We start from the raw sequence: 22,503 nt of genomic DNA, 5'->3' as shown, positions 1-22,503 counted from the left end.
CACAAATCATATACGGTGTCCAATTCAGGAGGATCAGTGGGTTAGAACCTGTACCAGCAGCACTAGGTGCAAATGCTGGAATGAACCTCTCATACACTCACCTACTTACTCACACTTGACAAATTTAGAATAGCCAATTAAGCTAACAAGTTTGTGAACTGAAAGGAAGAACTGAGTACTGGATGGAAAAAGTAATTTATAAACAAGGAGAATATTCTAATTCCACACACAGTGACAAGGGCTGGGATCTAATTTCAGTTTTTGTATGGAAAAGGCAGCAATATAACTGTAACTGAAGCAATATATTTCAAATCATACACTTAGTTTTAATTGAAACGTAAGGGGCTTGGGTGTTCATAAACATTAATAACTTGTTAAAAATTCCTTGGCAGATTTCAATTGAAACAAAGAGTAATTGTTATTTAATACTAAACTTTACATTTAAGGAGACACAATATGACCATAACGATACAGCATGGTTAAGTTTTATACCTGAGAAATTTATTAAGATCTCCATGCTTCATATATTCAAAGACCATGATGAGAGGATCTCCTTCCACACAAACCCCATAGAACTTCACAATGTGCTCATGCTGAAGGTTGGTCAAGAGCTCTGCCTCTCTGTGAAAGTCCTTGCGAGCATTGTCACTGGCTTCTTTCAAAGTCTGTAAAGGACAGCAAAGCACAGAAAATAAGGGTCTGACCAAATATACTTGTCTTTACTCCTGAAGTATTCCCCTCATGATTATCTTGCACTTTAAAAAAAGAAAAAAAGTGGATTGCTATCACTATTTTAAATGAATGCAGCCACTTACAAAAATTATCCCTAGTTAAAAATAAACCAGAACTGTTAATGGTTTTCCCATCAGATAAAGAACACCACTTTCTTCATTCTAAAGTGTTCAGAATAGCAAGTTGAGCTCCTTTAGAGCTGGAGAATCAAATTACACTGAAAGCAAAGCACATTTTTGAGCTCTGAGAAGTAAATTCCCCTAAGCCAACAATATACTTACAACGTACCCAGAGTCAAGCTTTGCTTTTACATTGCATCTCTTCAATATGTCCTATTCAAAGGAACCATTTTCTCTTACAAATCTTTGCAGAAAACTAATGTCTTAGCTGTAGTTATTATTAACAGATACTGGAGGTCTTGATTTATTTTCAGCGTTGAATCTGGGTTAATGTAGGATAACTATGTAAAAAATAGGAAATGTGCAAAGTAGTAGCAATTGTAACCCTTTTGAAATATTAGAAAATGAATCAAGTAAATTATCCATGAAATATAACAATAGAGCTACTACACTTACAGGTTTGTTTTTAAGAATGAGAACAACTTTAAACGCGGCATGTTTGTTTTTTCACAAAATGCTGAAACGAGAAAAACGTGAAGAATTACAAAGTTTTAGCTGAAAAATTAAATAAAACAAATAATAAAAAAGTAATAAGCTTAAGGAATTTGGAAATATATTTGGTCTTAATTTAGCTGAAACTAATTAATCACTTTCTTTATCCTACAGGGTTGACATTTTTATTCTGGCTTCTGTAGATGTGCTCGTTTAATGCAAAACACATAAAGAAAATCATCTTAACAGCCTTCGGTGGGCTCTTCCTGTCCCAACAGTAAAAAGGAAACATTCTTGGCCAGAAATCAATCTTTCTTTTTTCACAAGCCTTCGTTAATCCCTGCTGTGAAAGCTGAAACATTTCAAAGCTGTCTCACTTTGGCGCTCTTCACTGGCATTTTAGACTGCTGTGTGAGAATAATGTAAACCCTACTGGTCTGCTTATTTCAGCAATGGAAGCATTCAGTTATAAATGAGACCTTTTGACTCTACAATTTGATACATCTTTAACCAGATAAATTTGTTTCATTATTTTGAAACCATTTTGTATGGATTAAGTAAGATGACCCCATCCTCTCTGCTTCACTGTCAAAAGAACCACCAACAAGATATGTCATAGAGGATCAGTCAATTAGCCATCACCTCTGATAGACTCACTTCCTCAGGTTAAGCCGTCCTAAAAAAACCCTTTATACAGTTTACTTTTCGAACCCGTGGTAGGTAGAGCTGGAAAATGTGTACCCATTTATTAATGTTATCATTCAAATGCCATTTTTAAAGCATTACAAAACATTACAAATAAGATTCTTCCTTATCAGTATCTATGAAAAATTGTAGGAATTTCCATGTAGTTTTTATAAAGTAGCAATGCAGATCTGTAAAAGAGTATCCAGAATATGTAGCAAGAAACAAAGATCAGAAAAGATTGATTAGATTATGTAAAATCTGATTACAATGGTTACATGAATGACAATACACAGAGGAATATTTCAAAACTTGTAAAATGTTTTATAATGTACTGCACTTAAATACAACTCTAAATAGATAAAAGTTTTTGCACTTGTGGAGGTTCTTGTTAAAAATATCAAACTGAGGATTTATAATTCCATGAGGTGTTACGGTTTCCAATTCAAACACATTCCTGCCAATCTATCTTGCCAACTACAATGGCCACGAATTGCAGCATTACTCAAGAGCTGCTGGGACCTAACATTATGCTTATATAAGTGTAAGACTAGAATGATAAACACACACTATTTCATTCAAGAAGCAGGAACAGCTCATTTATTTAGGATTTTCTAATTTGCTGCATATGCAACTTTCTTCTTACTAATATACACTCAGGGACAGGCTGAACTTATCATGCTCCTGGTAATGAGATTGATGATTTCTGCATAAGCTGAAATAATACGGAAAATGAAATTTCAAATGGAATTAAAATATTATTCAGTAACAAACTGTATATATCACAATACATTTACATATACTATATATGTATATAGCACATACTATTATAAATATTTATATAGTAATGTGTCGCCCAGTACACAAGGGGTTGTCAGCCAGGAAAGATGAACACAAGTCAAGGACAGAGCCCAGCAGGGTCATATGGGCAAGAGAGAGAACCCTACACTAGGTATGAAAAACCAAAATAACAACGTGGCAAGATGAATGCAGCCAGTGGGCAATATGCTGTCAGCTGTATATCCACTGGGTGTCCTAGAAGGACAATACTCAGTAATGTTAATGCACATTCAGATTAATGATAACTACAATGTGTATATACTGTATATACAGGGTGGTCCAGATCTAATTGCAATTTTTATTACGCTATAACTTACTAAGTTTATTACATAGAAAATCACCCATAAAATCCCGGACCATCGAGAAGTGTGTGAACTGACGACATGAAGAATCGTCTTCAGGCCGAACTGGAATTGTCCCTGCATAAATCAAAGTCATCCAGACGATCTGGATCTGTACAGTTAGATCTGGACCACCTTGTATATCTGTTTTCACCCATAGTTTAGAATACGCAACCCACTGACGTCACTTCTGCTTCTTCCACTCCACTGGACATTTAAAGAACAGTATTGCTGAAAGTCTGCGTTTAGACCAAGCAAAAGACGGAATAGTACGGTGCTGCATGAAGCAAATTTCTTAACCTGTTTGGAGGCACAGAACGACATACAAAGTTCTCAATAACATACTGCCAGAACTTACTTGTTATTTTTTCCTTTTATATTACATGATAGAAAGGGACAGTAAGTATTTTAAATAGCACAATAAAAAAATCACATATATGATGTATCTAACATAATATTTTTTTTTTATTAGTAAATAATGATTCTGGCATTAACATCAATATTAGATTACATTATGTGAACTCTAATTCTAAAATAATATCTATTCACCCATTTCTCCAGTTGCATGGTGGATAGCATTGATCCATGTCCCAAATTTATTTAAATGATTTCAAATTAGTTGTGTGTGTAGCATTAGTGTTATGTTCTTTCATTAGTTTGGGGATAGGAAGCACACTTTATCTAATTCTAGCAGTGATATGTGTAAGACAGGATAAAACAACATTCTGTTGTAGGGCAGACATCAAAAATGCTAACATTTGTTTATATAAGAGCAATTCAGGGTTGTCAGTTTCCACAGCATATGTCTTTCATCGCAGAAATCTGAAGTCCCAGGAGGAAACCCATATGAGCCTACCCTAGAAGATATTTTACTCCAGAATCACATATAGGTTCTAAGCACTTACTGGAGGCAAAGTAACTTATTGCACTATTATGTTTCTGTGCTTGTACTGTACATCTTTAAAATGGTTAATTGTGTGCAGAGGTATTTGAAGTAACTTTACATGACATTAAGTGTAAGGTTAAAGGTTATTTATTTTTAATTCTTTGTGTTATTCTGTTTCACAATCAGGTCAAAATGGCCTTCTAGAGAGATGGCAGGAACCTTATGATGATGGACAAAAATAAAATTAAACAGATTGGCTTTTCTCCATCTGTCTATTTGTGATGGCTGCCGTGATAATCCAATGACTACATATACGCTGTATGAGATTTTTTTTAACACTTGTAATTTGTTCCAGATGTCATGGGGTTAATTATATGTTATTAAAAGCCAAGCACAATAGTTGCTGGACAACTATTGCTTTTCATTTTATTTTGTTTTTCCAGGTTCATTTAAAGGTCTACAGATTTAGCATGACAGATGACACATTCGATGGAAATATGTCTTAGGAAATATGTTATGAAAGGTCACATGGTTCATGGGATATATTATGTTATATTATACTACGTGCCAACTTAAATATTAAATAATTTACAAATTGATTTCCCTTTAAATTTTTCTGTCATGCAGTGAGTTCTGTGTTTTACCAAAGTTTTGTGTGACATTGTGGATAAAAAAAAATGAATGGTGTAGTTATTCGAGCCACACGTGCAAGGAGAACAGAACAGCAGAAACAGTTTAATGCAGGTTTAACTGTGGGTCTTAGCATTTGAGTAAGAAACTCGAATTTCTTACTGAAATTCTCACTTTCAGTAAGAATTAGAAAGTGTTTAATGATTTCTTCAATTCAAGGCAGAATGCTTTAGAAGGCACCTTAAAGCTGTTATTTGGATTAAAGTCTATTGAAGATATTCTAGAGAGGTGAGAGTTGCTTCACAGGGGGATAATCTTCATATTTTTCTCTTCTAATGCTTATGAAGCCCTAAAACTTTAATAAGCAATACAGTTCATATTTTATACAACACTTCCATGTTCATTTTATATGAACATAACGGTTACCCTAATAGGCTTCTTGTTTTTATTATGCCTTATTTTAGATCAATTTCCCGCTATTGTCTCTTGCATTTTTACAGTGCTGCAGCATCAAGAACAAGGCAGAAACCAGCCTTAGAAAGGACACCAGTCAATCAAAGGTCACTCCTGCATATACAGACACTCCATAGGTTTAGAGTTACCAGTCAACCTAACATGCATATCACTGTTATGTGGGAGTAAACCGCAGTAACTGGAGAAAACACGCACTGCTAAGATGCTTAGAGAATGATGAGGCATATCATAAACAGTGACCAGGCCTTGAATTGAACCCAGGTGACTAAGGCTGTGAAGCAAAGCAACTAATTATTCTTCTATCTTTTTGATCAGCTGATATTCAATAACTCAAAACCACTGTGTGTTTTCATAAACATAACCAAGAAAAGTGAGCACACAGTTAGCAAAAGAACTCATGCATGGCGTTTCTAACATTCCTTTATGGAAATCAAAAGACAGCTCTGTATCTCTGCGAAATATAATGTTCCACCCTTTATTCCACATCTTACCATGTGTCACATAAGGCTGCCATTCCCTTAAGGACTGAACATGTTTCACACACACCTCTGGGCACCTGGTGAACTGGCCTGAATCTCATGCATAGCTTTAGATTTATGTTAGTGAAGTTAGAGGTTGCTTTCTGTATTATCCTAAAGTTCCATGAAAATAATGGTAACATACAAGAGTCCCATGTACCATGTTAACTGTCTGCTTTTTACTTTAAAAGCAAAAAAGAATAAAATTAAAATGCCCTTCTCCTTTGATCACCAAGTAAATAGAAGGAAATGTATGTCTGTCACAGTTCATACCACCTTCATGTAATGTAAACCATTCCAAGGCATGTTACAAAAGCTGAACTATATTACAGCTGTTTGTATACATTATTATTCTTTACAACTCTAGCACATGAAGCTTAATGGACTTGTTCACCATCTCACAATAGTTAATATTTTAGGATTGAGATGTAAAACCGATGTCATCACCCAAGAATACTGTTTCTTACTGCTTACTCTGCATGAACCTACCAGAAACCTGTGATCTTCTGACAGTAGACTACAGGACACGTGTAAGACTTATGGAGGTACCAATTCTTGCTATTCCAACACCCAACTGTAACTACTGCTGCACACTCTTTTAGCCTTTTGCATGTAATACATTTCAACCCCACAGAATATCTGTCTTCATTGCTTGTCTTGTAACAACCTACAAAAACATTGGAGATCTCCTGACACTGAACTTGAAATTCTAATTATACAACTCTGTGAAAATGCTTTTATACCTTTTTGTTCTGTTAAGCATTCTCACTAGTCAGTCCACATGATTACATTGGTTATCATGCTCAAACAGGATAGTTCTACATCAGTTCTAATGAAAATATTTGAATGGCTAGTTCTAATCCATCAGAAATCTGCTACTGCTCCTCATCTTGACTCACTTCAGTTTGCAAATAGTGTAAATAGATTTTTGGATGATGTTATAAACATGGGCCTGCTCTCTGTGCTAGATCATCTGGACTATAAAGGAACTTAAGCCAGAATATTATTGGTAGACATCAGTTCAGCATTAAACACCAATGTCCCTGTACAATCGTTAACTACAAATAAATGTATAAATACTAAACTAAATACTTACATCTGTAAATTGATTTATTGTTTTTTGACAAGCAGGAAACAGTATGTTACAGAGGGGTTCCATATTAGCATAGGTGCCCTCTGGGCTGTCATGCTTCAGTCAGTTTGGTTCATTTTTGATTCCTTTTTTTAAATATTATATTAAAAAAAATAAAATATAGTTTATCTTTCTTGATGTTTGGAGAGTTTTGTGGCTGATCCCCAAGAGGATCTGCCCATCACTGTAAAGGGACTGCCCTCAGCCATTTAAAAGCATTTGTAGTGTGGTGAGTTTTTCTAATGGTTATCTGTTATTGCGCTTTTTTGTGAATTTCTGGATTTTTTTTACTTCTTTCAACCAATCTTTAGATTTTGGACTGATATTCTGCTTGATTTTAGAATTGCCTTTTAAAGGCATTTTTGTATGTACCTTTTTGCTTCCTGGAGCCTATTTTTGTGCCACAGTGCATTTTTGTTAAAAAAAATCTTTTATTAATAAACATTCTTTGTTTTCCATTTTGTGTGACTAGCCAGAGTTGACAGCTTTGCCTTCTAGTGGGCATTTTAAGTCATTGTTCAGTAATTAGCGGTCTCTTGGTCATAACAAAGGCAGTGTACTTCTTTTCTATTCTATTCCCAGCACACCAATGACTGTACGTCTACTGACCTTTCAGTAAAAATCATTAAGATCGCCATTGACACCATCATTATTGGACTAATAACTAATGGAAATGAAACAACATACTGAAATGAGGTGACTCGTCTTTTGTCTTGGTGTGCTACAAATTACGTGGTGCTCAATACCACCAAAACAGTGGAAATGGTCATTGACTTTTGCAAACAGCAGTTACAACCTCACCCTCTAGAAATGAATGATTCTGCAATCAATATGGTGAAATCTTTTTTAAATTTCTGGGCATATCTATCACAAACACTCTCTGTAGGGGCCGTAACACTTCTTCCATCACTAAAGTAGCTCAGCTGCAGGAATATTTCCTATGCAAACTAATGAAATTTAAATTTTCCCAGCCCATTCTGCTACTATTCTACAAAGCCATACTTGAAACTGCAATCAAATTCTCTATTGTTGCCTGGTTTGGTTCAGCAACAGTACACTCCAAAAATAAATTACAGTGTGTTGCAAGGTCTGCTGAGAAAATAACTGGCTGTGCAGACCTGTATGCATCTAGTGTCACATACCATGTCAAAAGAATCACCAATGATTCATTTCACACAGATCATCACTTGTTCCATAAACTCCTCCTAAATATTTTAGGTCAATTAAAACTAAAACTAATAGACAATTAAACAGTTTCTTTCCCTGAGCCATAGCCCTCACCAACCAGTAATTTAGCCTGCCTTCTTTGCTTGCACATACGCACTTTCATTTGCACATAATTTGCACTATTCTGCAACTGTTTGTAATGTATGTTGTTTAACTTATGTTATTTATGTTATACTGTAAGTATGTTGTGTTTGTTTGGTTATAAGCAGTTCCAAAGCTACCAAGGTAAAGCCCTGTACACTAAGTAATTCATATAATTTTGGCTTGTATTAGATTTTATTCTGATTTTTAGGCTATCCTATCATGGTCCACTTTGTTGATGGCACTGTTTATGCAAAATATAGACTTTTTACACATTTATAAGATAAAAACTACTAATATATTCAATTTATTTAACAGAAACATATCAATGAAAAAGTTACTTTTCTTTGCATCTTTTACAATTGACATTGCAACAATGTTAGACTTGAAAGCCTAGAACAGTGTGGTGATGTTGCTGTTCTCACTGATAACTTTACTAACTGTTCGGACTAAAGAAAACCACGTTCGTTCAGCTCAGCCCAACATGTACTTGTCTGTCCAGTCTACATTAGGAAGGAAAGCTTGAGTGTTGGGTTTTACAGTATTTGTATACAATTCTACAAATCAGTTTGAAATACAGTACTACATCTTATGTAAACCAGATCACAAACCCGCTCCTGTAGCCATCTTGAGAGAAGAGATAGAAAAATATTTAAAATGAAGAAACAACTCAGTGTTGCAGAGATGACACACATACAAAATAGCCTCTGTTGGATAAAAGTCAGTGTAGGGAAAGAGAGATGCAGGAGAAGAAACATATGAGGCAAAAGGGGAATAATAACAGAGAGAATAGAGAACAGGTAGTTAGAAACATCAATCTAGAAAGAAAGGAGTGGGGAACAAAATATAAAAAGAAAAGCACCAGGGACATTTAAAATTCACAAGTGACAGAAGAGATAACCAGCCAAATGCTGGTGACGTAAACATTTACATTGAGTATGGTAGTAATTTGTTATTTTAGGGGATGTAGAGATATTGTTAGGTATAGCTTATCACAAGGTCTAGCAGACAACTTATGTAGATTTGCGTACAGGGATGAAACTGGCTAAACGTTTGAATATAACAAGCAAGAAAAGCTTTTAGGGAGGGTGGGAAAGAAGTGCACCACATACTGAAAGCTATTTGCTTTAGGGACTGACCTGATCTAATCTGAAGCAAGATAAGCCAACTGTTGTTGAAGAGTGCGACAATAAACCATTACTGTCAATGGGGCCTTTCAGCTTGGTTTTGCACCCAGTGTGATTAATGTTACTTGGAGCTTGTTTGCTACACCCTCAGAACCTGATTGGTTGGTTCAGGTTGTTCCTGTCCTTGGTTTCAGAGTGTACTTATGAGGCATTGTGTATTCTATGCCACAGAAATCGTTTATAAAAATACTAGCCATCCTTAGCGGCTTCGCCCACGTATTAGTAAAACAGGACAGTGACGAGGACCAGCTCTTTACTCCTGACGTCACTCTTCCCCTCCCCTCTGCCTGCAGCATCTGTCTCAGATTAGCTCAAATATATCGCTCCTGCAAGTGAACTATGATTCTTAGTGCAATGAGAGCAGCTGCAAAATCAACCGGAATGTTCAAGCAAATTATAGTAAAAAAAAGATCTAAATCCATTAAGTAGTTCTTTCATTCGCTAACTAAGTGGAATTAAGGTTACGCCCTGGGGCAGACACGTGAGTGAGGAGGGCACCACAACACTCCCCGTAGCCTGATGAGTCTCTCTCGGATTCACGCTAAAAAATCGGTACCACAAGTGAACTATGATACTCGCGTTGAGAAAGTCGTAAAATCAACGGAATGTTCAAGCAGACATACAAACTGGTCTAAACAACTATAAGAAATTTCTTGCTTGGACTACGAAATTTTTAAAACCGTTTCTTAGCAAGCACCTAGGGGCCAAGGGTAACATACATTCCAAATTTCAAGTCCCAAATCCTCATGGTTCGGGAGATTTTGTGATGATTGAGTCAGTGGTATACGGCTTTTCTATTTAAATATGGGATATCCAAAGCAAATAAAATTAATATAAAGTTACGGCTGTTTTAGGGATGCATGCCTGACATCTGGATGATACCAATTATTATTCCCCATGTTTTGCTAAAAATGTTCAAAAGAAATTGTTAAACATTTTCTTTATAGCCGTTTACAAACTTTATTGTTTTTACAATACCTTTCATATTAAATTCTTAAATTCTTAATAATCAACACACTGCTTATAAACCAAAAGCCTCATTGAAAATGTATACCCTGTGACTTTAACATATTGTAATGTACAATTAATCTGATATCACAAGAAATGAATTATGAATAAGTCTTGTGGTACGTTTGATGGATTCCTGACTATTACATATGCACACCACTTGAAAACCCCGATAACAGATTGTGTCTTGTATATAGTGAAAGGGGTGCATGTCATTAGTACAGGCATCTTACAATAAATCTAGCTCAGAACAGAAAAATGACTGATCAATCAATTGCATCAAGATGGTGTGTCACCAAAAAGGCCACGTGAGAGAGAATTACCAATCTGGCAAGACATGTATTTTTAATGAATGATATATTTTTAATGTTATCACATATCTGAAAAGCCAAAAGGGTATGTTGTTTCTCTCCAAGCTTTGTTTTTTATTGACTTAACAATGTTAACATTTTACTATGTAAGCCACCTTAGTATCAGGTTACAGGCTTTTATGACATTCCATTAACCATTATCAAATCTGCGCAGTATATTGTCAAGTAATCTAAAATATGATTAATCATAAACCTTTTCCTTATGCAGTATTGAATAAATAATGGAAATTGAAGAACTAGATACCTTGACAGCTACTAAGATTTTGTCTTGATCAGGACAAAGGCTATAGCATTCTGCCAGAAATACTTTCCCAAAGGCTCCTTCTCCAAGTTCTCGCTTCAAGACAATATTATGACGCTTGATGTGTTGGACAACTGTAGGAAAAGAAAAAGAAAAATAAGGTTCTCATTAATTGGGGTTTTAAGTCTACCAAGTCAAACATGTAGTAGGAGCTGTAGGCAGTAAACTGGTTTACAGGAGTCAATCTGTACAGGTATATTATCACAGTACTTAGTGCATGTTACAAGACATGCAATTGACTCATTAATTTTATTTGATTATATTCTAAAACCAAAAGATAAACCTAGTTAATAGAGCACAATGTGTTGACTAACAATTGTATGTGTGTTTGTTTTTCCTGTATGATTGAAATACATCATAAAAATCTTTCATAGGGAACATTATTAATTACAAAAATGATACTTTTAAGTGAAGAAGGTTAAATGCAGCTGTAAGCAAAAAATGCTATGAACTGTTATCAAATTGATTCATAATAAAACAAGTGCAAACAACATATAAATATAGATGAAGGCGTAATCTTTCGCTCTAATAATCAGATGTACTTATACATATCTTTTATATATTAACTAGATTTGCCTTTTTGTTTCCTCTTTTTGCCCTATTATTCATTTATTCAAACACTCTTAATCCAGTTCACGGTCATGCTGTACTGCTCACATTGTTGGGGAAAATATTCTTTGTCTTTTTAATGGTGCCCTGGTTTTGTTCTGTTATCACAGAGCTTTCATCTTGTAGCTTTTAAATATTTATTAAAGCCTTTGCCATTGCATAAACATGTAAACATGGCTCCGTGCCCTGAAAGAATCACCATTCTCCTCAGGTGAAAATAAAAGGAACTTTATTATATATTATTATAAAATGTTTTGACAAATCCTTAAATTATAAATTATCTACATTTACATTTCTAGTGGACAGAATGAGAAGTATATTTCTGTCCAGAACAGTAAAAGCTTACACCTTATTTTTAAGAGACTAATCTATTTTTGGTGGTGCCAGCTAGAGATTGGCAACTTGCAAAAAATGAATAAATATACAACATCAGGGTAACACATACAGTATACCGTTGCAGCTACATGGCTGCCAAGTGTGGGTGAAATGTAGACTTTGATGTCTGGATTGAGAAATATTTAATAAAATTAACTTATGAATGATGTGGCATTTGAAAATACATAAATACTTTTATTCATTTATTTATTTATTCATTTATTTGCCTATTAGAATTTTTCAAACTTAATCCCACTTGGTTTTTTAGTATTGCTACTACAAGTAGACTTTTTTTAAATCACAGGAAATTTGTTTTGGTTCCTCATTTGAACACGTCCCACAGAAAGAGACCAGCAATGCCTACTCTTCATATCTAATCTGATTTAAACTCTTCTTATACTGTTGATTAAAGCAAACCAAATGTAGTCTGATGTGCTTAATGTTCAAATCAAAAATGCCGAGAATGCATATCTTGAAGGATACGCCTGTATTGTAAGAAAAAAATGGCATCTCTGGCCTGAATGTCTTCTACCACAGGGGAAAGGGCAGTGCTTGACAAATCAGACAGTGAAAAATTTAATAATTGCTTGTACTGGTTGCCCTATCTTGAGACTAGCACATAATACAGTATACTACAAGGAGGTCTTCTTGCATTGCTTTTGTACACTCTTTGATCACACACAGTGTTAAGTCAAATCTTAAGTCCTTTTTTAAATTTCAGACCATGTTTGTGTAATTATAGCTAATATATTTAGTTTATGTGTGTAAAATCTTACATATCTCCTTAACTGTGAATTCTGCCGAGGACCTCCCATAATAATTTTACTAATTCTAGGTTATACATCAATCTCCTTAGTTTACTGTCTGCAACAAAGGTAACCTGCTTGTTAGTCACCTTCATACCTGTATCACTTACAGCATATATATTAAAAATGGCATCAACTCATTTTTGTAACATCATTCCATGCACCATGACCTGCATTGCATTTATTAGAGGCCAGTAAAACATACAGTACTACATAATATTCAGATCAGATAACTAATCTCCTAACCATCTAGAGAGCGAAGAAAGGAAAAGATTTATTATGAAGTAATCACTCAAAGATACTAAAGCATTTGAAAGGTGAACAATGTTTCATCTGTAAAATTAAATAAAAGACATTGGAAATGTACCTTGTAAAGTGATTTATTTTCTAAATTTTCAGCAAAATACGAACTCCATTGCCAATTGCATTGTGGTAAATAGGTTAGAATCTATGCAAAAGAAGGTGTGCTAGAGGTGTTACATTTTTACAAAAAATTGTTTATTGCTAAAGCCAGGGATAGAGTCTCTGCAAAATCATGATATTTTAACATGTTCTGAGATTTGTTGAAGTAAGAAAGACATACATTTTGAAATAAGGTTGTGATACGTACCAATCATGCCACTGAATTTCACTGTACTCTGCATATGTGACAATAATGACTCTACAAAACTTTAAACATGTATTGTTCAATAATTAAATAAATAAAACTGCATTCACTGACTCCACGGTTGAAAGGAATTTTACTGATTAAAGTAGATTTAACTTGTTAAATGACTCTCAAAGTGCAGGATTTTAACAAAAAGCCTACAGATGTTGATTTTCAATGGAGGAAAAAAGATTAAATTAACTTAACTTCATATGGTTAGGAGAATTGTTTTTATTTAATTGATTCCCCAGTGGGCTTAGTAAAATGTCAATTTTTCTGAGTGAAATAACAAAGTACCAAATTACATTACAAAATAAGAAACTACTTAATTGGGAATGTATATGTTTTATGTTTTATAAAAATCATTCATTCACTCTTCACTAACTTATCCTGATGAGACATTTATTATCCCAAGCAAAACTTTTCAGGTACTTCTAAAAAATCCCCCGGCACTTCCATGTCGGGTGAGAGATATAATCTCTCCACCAGTTATCTTAACATACTGTATCTGCCCCATCTGCTCTATATAGTCATCATATTTTGGCTGCTCTCGCTATCTCATTCTTTAAGTCACTACCCATAGCTTGTGATTATGGGTGATGATGGGGATGTAGACTGAGCAGTAAAATGAAAGCTTGGTGGAGAATTGTTTCATGCTTTATCACCACAGCCTAGTAACACTTTAGGAAAACTGCTCTAGCTATACATTACTTGGCCAAGCCTCGAGAGTGCTTGAACACTTTTAGTTGAAGCAACTCTGCACACCCCTATTAATCTACCTAGCAAGCCACACTTTTCTGTGAACCACTAATAGTCTAATAAGCCAAACGGGATAATATCATCTGTCAGTGGCAGAGATGCAACCCTAGTATCCCAAAGTGGGATACTCTATAATCCTCAGAGACATGAAGTGCCCATTGGCAGAGCTCTATACCCACAACTAACTCAGCATAACACTCATTTAGTGAACAAAACTATTTTGCCACAAATGCAGGGGCAGAACAGCACAGACCAAGATGGTCAGAACCCAAACATTTGCATTTCCACAAAGCACTACAGAATACTGTATATATAGGCAGAAGCAATCACCTAAGCTACAATACATATACAGCATAGAGATGATAACCAAACTTCCATGACCCCTAAACTATTTGTGCAATGAGAAAGATTTGGTGCAGAAACAAAACTATATTGTTCTTCCTAGATTGGAGGTCTCTATTGATTAAGATATCTGTTAGCAGTATAGCCTTGATTAAAAATTATTTTATGGTAGTTCAACTTCTCTTTCATAAATTAAAAACTTGTATTTCTGGGTTCTTTAGTGACTCGAAAATTAACTAGCTGGCAGATAATGAATCCACCTTAATAGAATGATAAGTTTCTGTATGCCCATCTGGTTGCCATGTTTCTGTCATTTCAAAATATGGCATATCACAAACATTTTTACAAATAATATGCGTTGCATTTGTCATTCCAATAGATGGCACATCACACGCATTAACAATGGTTTTACGAATCCCATACCAAATGGCATTCAACAGACTGAATACGTTAATGCTAAGGTCTATCCATCCATCCATTTTCTAACCCACTGGATCCGAATACAGGGTCACGGGGGTCTGCTGGAGCCAATCCCAGCCAACACAGGGCACAAGGCAGGAACCAATCCTGGGCAGGGTGCCAACCCACCGCAGGACACACACAAACACACCCACACACCAAGCACACACTAGGGCCAATTTAGAATCGCCAATCCACCTAACCTGCATGTCTTTGGATTGTGGGAGGAAACCGGAGCGCCCGGAGGAAACCCACGCAGACACGGGAGAACATGCAAACTCCACGCAGGGAGGCCCCGGGAAGCGACCCCGGGTCTCCTAACTGCGAGGCAGCAGCGCTACCACTGCGCCACCGTGCCGCCTATGCTAAGGTCTATGTTGATTTCAACTCATCTATAGAAACCCTGGCACTTTAAAATGCACAGACTAGAGAAACTGGGGGTGAGTGTTTTAAGTAGAAGCCCTGTGGGTGTAGGCTTTGCAGAGGCTGATTTCGCCACTATTAGCTACAAGTTTTTTAACAAATTACCGCACAAAAAAACTTGGATGTCCTATTTAATTTATTATTACGATAAACTTAGCCTAGGTAAAAGGATTCATTGACTAGCCAATGATATATAGTAGAAAAATAGCATTGGCCTCACCAGGTAAGGATGTGTTACGTGGCAATTACAGTTGATTATTTATGTGTTACAAGAATCATTAACATGTCTGAACAAAAATAAAATGTGAAATTTCATAGTACAACATACATTTCAAAAGAACATTTAGCGTAATGGTCATTGGCAATTTATTAACCTACAGTCATGTGAAAATGTAAGTACACCATCTTTCATTTCTATGGTTTGGTGTCAGGATCATGGAAGTTCTAAAATTAGACTAATCTAACTTCAGGTGATAAAAAAAAACATCCAAGTGATTTTACTGTGTAATGTTTATTTTATTACAGGCAATATACAGAACCTGTGGTGGGCTGGTGTCCTGTCCGGGGTTTGTTTCCTGCATTGTGCCCTGTGTTGGCTGGGATTGGCTCCAGCAGACCCCCGTGGCCCTGTAGTTAGAATATAGTGGGTTGGATAATGGATGGATGGATAGAATATACAGAGCTCATTTCATGAAAGAAGAGTTACACTCAACAATACAGTGTAACAGCCTTTAGAAGGAATAACTGTCTTTATCAGTCTGCTATTGTTACAACCTTACTTCAGTTCAATGGTGTTCATTTAAGGGCATTTAATTATGCAATTGCTGTCTTAAGGCCCCACCACAGTATCACAAAGTGGTTGAAGTCTGGTCTTTGACATGTTCATTTCATAACTTTGAGAATTTTATCATTAATTTTGTTGAAATGTGCTAGTGTATCAGACAAACAGCCTATTGTGTTTCCCTAGATTCCCGTGAGTGAAAAGAGGGGTAGATTGGTGAAATCAGTGATTGCAAGGCATCCTATTTATGAAAAATAATAGACGATCATCACTTTTCTAACAGAATGCTCTATAGCATGTGTTATTAACTTGTTGTGGTGATATCCTGTGTTTGATTATCACCAACTCAACATGGTGCATAATAACCATAATGGTCGAATCTATTCAAAGGACATTGTATCAGAAGATTTGTGGTTTGTTTACAACATGGCTATGTCCTCCAAGGAATTTTTGGATAGATGAGACTTTCTTCAATTTTCCCTTCCATAAAAGCCATCCATCTTTTTTAGAATCTTTGCTGATGGTAGACTAATGAATAGTAATATTTCACTTACATGTAGGCAGAGATATGTACAGACCAGGGTGAAGCTTTTTGTCCATTTTGACTTCATTACAGATTATCAAAAACTGTGTTTTTGACTTGTGTATTATAATTTTTCAGTGTTACCGCAGTCCTTTTTTTGTTGTTCTTTTGATTTTTAATCAACATTTTGTTTCAGTATTCTCACTCACAACCACCACCATCTTGCAGTAGTATCAGTGGTAACAATGCTATTTCCACAACATCTGATGTAATAGGCTTCATTTCACCTTGTGCCATGTAACTTCCCATTTAACCCTCTCTTTACTGCGTCACATTATTCTTATTCAGTTGCGAATCACTTTAATTTTGATATATAACTGGCTAACTTGAGAAAACTGACATCCACTATAACACTGTTGTGATTTATATACAACACAAATGTAACAAAATCCTGCAAAGGCTAAAAATTGAGATAACTCATTATGCAAACAATGTTTTAGAGATAAGAAAAAAAACACAAAATTTTTGATAGTTGAGAGTATAATTCATTAAACTATTTCTTGAGACAGCATAACATTCTCAAATGCTCTTAATCCAATTTGGGGTCTCTGTAGGCGGGGAGTGGGGTGGGAGGTATTTCATGAAGCATGCTTATGAAATCAATACTTAACTAAGAAAGCCCTGCCTGAATAAACCCAGCTCTGCAATCGAGACTCGCAAAATGTTTTTTGTTAACTCAAAGCGGACTGTGGCAATCCATGATTATGCATGCACTCTTGAGATTTAACCAGCCGTGACAACAGACTGTCAATGACATCTATCAGGACTCAAAAAAGACAGAGAAGGGTGCAATATCTACATATTGAGTATCTGTGGCTTTAAGCATGACACTGTTGTATATTGTGGGACAGCTTCAAAAAGTTAAGGGTTTGATTTAATTGTCTTAAAAATAAAAAAACATACAACAGAGACAGTGGCAGTCTATTTAGCAGTTGATCAAGAAATAATAGTTGATCTATAATAACACAAAAAAAGGAAATGCATCCACTATATAAAAAGTAAGAGAGGCTGCAAGACAATCTATAGTACACCAAATGCCTAAGTACATTACAGTTCTGAAACATATTAGTTTGTGAACATTATACTTGAAACACTTAAAACAAGTATTCAAATATATATTATGCATTTAGCAACAAAAGAGGGGTGCAGCTTCTGTGACAGGGGCAATGTCACTCCAGCTGATTAGTTTGACTTCATCAGAATGTAAGATTGCGCAATATAACTGGACATTCCCGAAGAGTCATTTAAAAGGACTGACCTGTGCATTGATGCAGTGAAGTATTTGCATTTTACATAGTCAACTCTAATCACCTTGACACTGTAGCTATTTACACACAAGTGCAGTTTATTGCACCCATGACGTTTGAGAATCTGAAATAACTTTACTATTACTAATACAACTTTGGATTAATACATTTTACACAGACTCACTAAAAAAAAAGTTAAATTGGTGCAAACAGTTTACACAATTGTCAGGCATTTGCTGTGACGAGTTGACTTTGCAATGTATGGCTTCAAGTAAGTGCATATAAAATTGTTTTTTTGCAATTTTGTAATCACCAGGAAATGCTAAGGAAGTGCTGAGTCTGAATTATTTGTTAGGGACAATCCAAGCTATTACATTCATCAGACTTTCAAGGAATAGACACGGGTCAGTAGGAGCAAGACAGAATACGTGTGTGAATGAGAGGGAGGTCAGTGGAATGGTGAGGATGCAAGGAGTAGAGTTGGCGAAGGTGGATGAGTTTAAATACTTGGGATCAACAGTACAGAGTAATGGGGATTGTGGAAGAGAGGTGAAAAAGAGAGTGCAGGCAGGGTGGAATGGGTGAAGAAGAGTGTCAGGTATTAATTTATGACAGACGGTTATCAGCAAGAGTGAAGGGGAAGATCTACAGGATGGTAGTGAGACCAGCTATGTTATATGGTCTGAAGACAGTGGCACTGACCAAAAAACAGGAGACAGAGCTGGAGGTGGCAGAGTTAAAGATGTTACAATTTGCATTAGGTGTGATGAGGATGGACAAGATTAGAAATGAGTATATTAGAGGGTCAGCTCAAGTTGGACGGTTGGGAGACAAAGTCAGAGAGACGAGATTGCGTTGGTTTGGACATGTGCAGAGGAGAGATGCTGGGTATATTGGGAAAAGGATACTAAGGATAGAGCTACCAGGCAAGAGGAAAAGAGGAAGGACTAAGAGAAGGTTTATGGATGTGGTGAGAGAGAACATGCAGGTGATGGGTGTAACAGAACAAGATGTAGAGAACAGAAAGACGCCATGGACAATCACATAGGGTTGTTCAAAATAAACTGACTTTTTAGGTATCAAATGTCACCGCAAAGATCTTTATGAAAATCATCATCACAAGTGCCAGACCAGACTTCACAAATTTTATAATGAGTGTTCCTATTTTTCTTGTATGTATTTAATTACAGAACATTTTGTATTTTTAATATGTTACTAAGGGAAAAATATAATATGGATTGTTATAAAATAATAAATGATGCATTTAATTATTGAGATATGAAATTCACTCTGTTTAATATATGTTACTCTTTATTATTTTACCATGTACATACAAATACTGTCATGATTTGTATCAAAAGGACAAGTGGCTTTCTTTTTACTCCATATTTGTGCTGGTGATTTAAAAGCTCTACACAATTACGCGAGGACAGGAGTACACCGAAGGTTGATCTTAAGACTTGAGGTGTGACATTTTGTCTTGTACACTACACATCTCTGCCCTACTTTAATGTTAAGAGTTTTACTGACTTTGAACTGGCATTTTTATAACTGATGATTTTAACATTACGGAAGACACTTTTTTCCTTTTTTTATTAATTTAAAAACTAGTGTAAGTAACAATGCAGCAACATTAGATATGCTAAATTATCCTGTCAAAAAAAGGTGGCAATGAATGACACAATTTAAAAGTCATTTATTTTCAATGGATAATTTAGGTAATAACGTTTTATCACTTTGTAATGAACATGCAAGATTAATTTAAATAAAAATTCCACAACACTAGGTATGCTACAAAAACAGAAGACCATAACCTTCCTCTGAGGTTTTGTTTCTCATCAAATGGGAATTTATTAACTCTCATGTTTCATGTATAGCATGTTATGGAGCAGGCTAATTCATGACACTTATCTGCCTCGGTTACCATGCATGATTTGCCCAATCCTCTTTAGTGGAACAAAAACCAGTATCAGTTAAGCTTTGCATCTCGATTTAAGTGAGGCTATGGCCTCGTGGAATACCTCCCAGAGCGTTAAAACAGGAAAAAGCCCTGGACAGGTCACTAGTCAATTAAAAGGCCCACTCATACAAACATCCACACTCAAGTTTGGAACTAGAGGTTAACCAAACCAGCATGTCTTTATTGATGTGGGAGGAATACCAGTGTACTTTGAGGAAAACCCATGCAGACATGGAGAACACATGCCAATTCCACATGGACAATAACCAAGCTCAGAATTTGAACCCAGAATGTTGGATCTTCTAAAGTTATATCACCAACTGCTGTACAATGCCGTCAAATATTTCAAGGTGAACAATATTTAGAAAAAAATAAAGACATAATCTATTCATCAGTTTTTTTAATCCTGTAGTTTTTAAAGTTAGTCATATACAGTAGTAGCAAAGCCTATCCTGGTACCATCAAGTACAAAAAGGAACTTATTTTGGGCAGCATTTCAGGCTATTACAGTATATAGGCTGTTGAAAAATAAAAGGATAGCATTCTTATAAAATAGTTTTCAGCAATATCTAAGATATCTGCTTACTTGAAAAATATCTGAGATCATCTTAGTATGTCATATTCTCTTCTGAGATATATACCGATATGCATTATATCTGAAATAATTTTTAAATGTTACATTAATTGAATAAACTAGATACAAACTTCAGACCTTTACAATAACATTTCATTCAAAATTTGTTTTTAAACAAAATGTACAGCTTCATACCAGTGACTCAGCACTGATGACAAATTAAAAATATAGCTGAAATTGTCTTATAGTATATGTTGAGATAATTATTACTCAGAGAGCCAAATAACTGCCACTGTGTACATCAGCTCTTTCACAACAGAAAAGAAAGATTCAAACATCAAAATATTTAAAATTTTGTACATTAACACACTCACTATAGCTAACATGTGAAAGACTGATTTAGAGAACAGGTATATGGAACAAATCCAAATTCAAGCTAAGTCATATAATACGGCATAGGTCTCTAGTCATGGATATTGAGATCTTCTCCTCTTCTATTCAAACGTCAAAATCTATCAAGTGAGACTTTGTTTGGATTTGTTTTGAACTCGAAAGTGCCAGTTAGGCACAAGTGACCCACTTGGAGAGTGTCTGGGGGTTCAAATGCCAATCTGCGCTGTCTATAACATATTGTTTCATGCAACCAGGTATTGTGTTAAAAGATAAATACAAATACACCATTAAAATGCATTTTTTTTGGTTACATTACATATTTTAGATGTTTATAGGGTCATTATTCTCCCATTTACAGTGTACTACGAAAATCTTACTTGCACGTGCTAATCAACATACATCTTGGTAAGCTCCTAAGAAAAATGCATAAGAAATATAATTTAAAGCATTTTAAAACACAGCCATGTTTCTCCGGTTGAGGATGGATGCACCCTTTTAACTTATTGTCCTTCTATAATTTAAATTATGCATAGCTGAAAGGCATACAATTTGCTTATTCATCTCATCTTATTTATAATTGTGGAAGAATATTTTTTAAATACCTTAACCTCTTCATATTAAGACTGCAAAAGTATAGTTAAATGTTTGGGTTTTTAACACAAAAGAATACATTACCTAAATCTCTGCCTGGGAGAGTCCTTATGAGATAACCACTTTTATTTGTAGATGGACTCTCAACATGCAATTGAGAATAGAGCATTTTATATTTAAAACACCGCTTAAATATATACAAATGTTAATTTAAAATTCTTGAAGTTGCATACTTAAATCTTACCATGATGCAGATGAAGACCATAAACGGGCTATTTTCACAATAAATTATTCAACTTCCATACATGAACAAACCATGTTGAACAGTACATAGTTCTTAAATACTAATAAAAGTTCCATGTTTATTAAGGATAAGGATATTAGCTTTACTAATAACCCTCAACAATCTCTCACTAATATCCCCCAACCCCTATTCATACTTTCTTCAACATTAATATTTGAATTCTTACACAACATTTTTACTATGTTTTTAAAATAGGAATAAAGTTGGGAGTCTGTGGAATCCATTTGAATAAGGCTACATAATCCACTGTTTCTTATTTACCACTGCCACCCTAGTATATAAATATGAATATGCTATTTTACCATTATTTATTAGGTTATTCTACTGTGTTTGTACTGTATTTGGGAGAGCTTAGCTGTTAGTTAAACAAACAAGGATGATGGACTGAATAGTCTCCTCTCATTTGTCAAATTTCTTCTGTTATTATGTTCATCTTAATGTATTATTATCTTTATTGATCTTTTTTCTTAATATGAAATCTTAACTGTGCAAAGCACAGAGCTGTGCAGCTGCATGAGAGTAGCTACAAATTTGTAATTATATGTATCTACAATGACTGCGGTGGGCTGACGCCCCGCCTGGGGTTTGTTTCCTGCCTTGCGCCCTATGTTGGCTGGGATTGGCTCCA

The 22,503-nt window shown here is 35.3% G+C and overlaps 1 protein-coding gene across 1 annotated transcript in view; it reads right to left on the bottom strand.

The window, feature by feature from the left end:
• ntrk2a (neurotrophic tyrosine kinase, receptor, type 2a) overlaps nucleotides 1–22,503 on the bottom strand; it is a 245,226-nt gene that overhangs the window by 58,321 nt on the left and 164,402 nt on the right. Inside the window, exons 13-14 of the mRNA XM_039750595.1 lie at nucleotides 10,967–11,097; nucleotides 493–665 (exon numbers count right to left, since the gene is read on the bottom strand). Of these exons, the coding sequence (XP_039606529.1) occupies nucleotides 493–665; nucleotides 10,967–11,097 (304 nt within the window). The remainder of the gene's footprint in view (nucleotides 1–492; nucleotides 666–10,966; nucleotides 11,098–22,503) is intronic.

This window comes from Polypterus senegalus, chromosome 4, assembly GCF_016835505.1.
Source record: "Polypterus senegalus isolate Bchr_013 chromosome 4, ASM1683550v1, whole genome shotgun sequence".
Taxonomy (NCBI): Eukaryota; Metazoa; Chordata; class Cladistia; order Polypteriformes; family Polypteridae; genus Polypterus; species Polypterus senegalus.
This window is presented reverse-complemented; position numbering and strand designations above follow the sequence as displayed.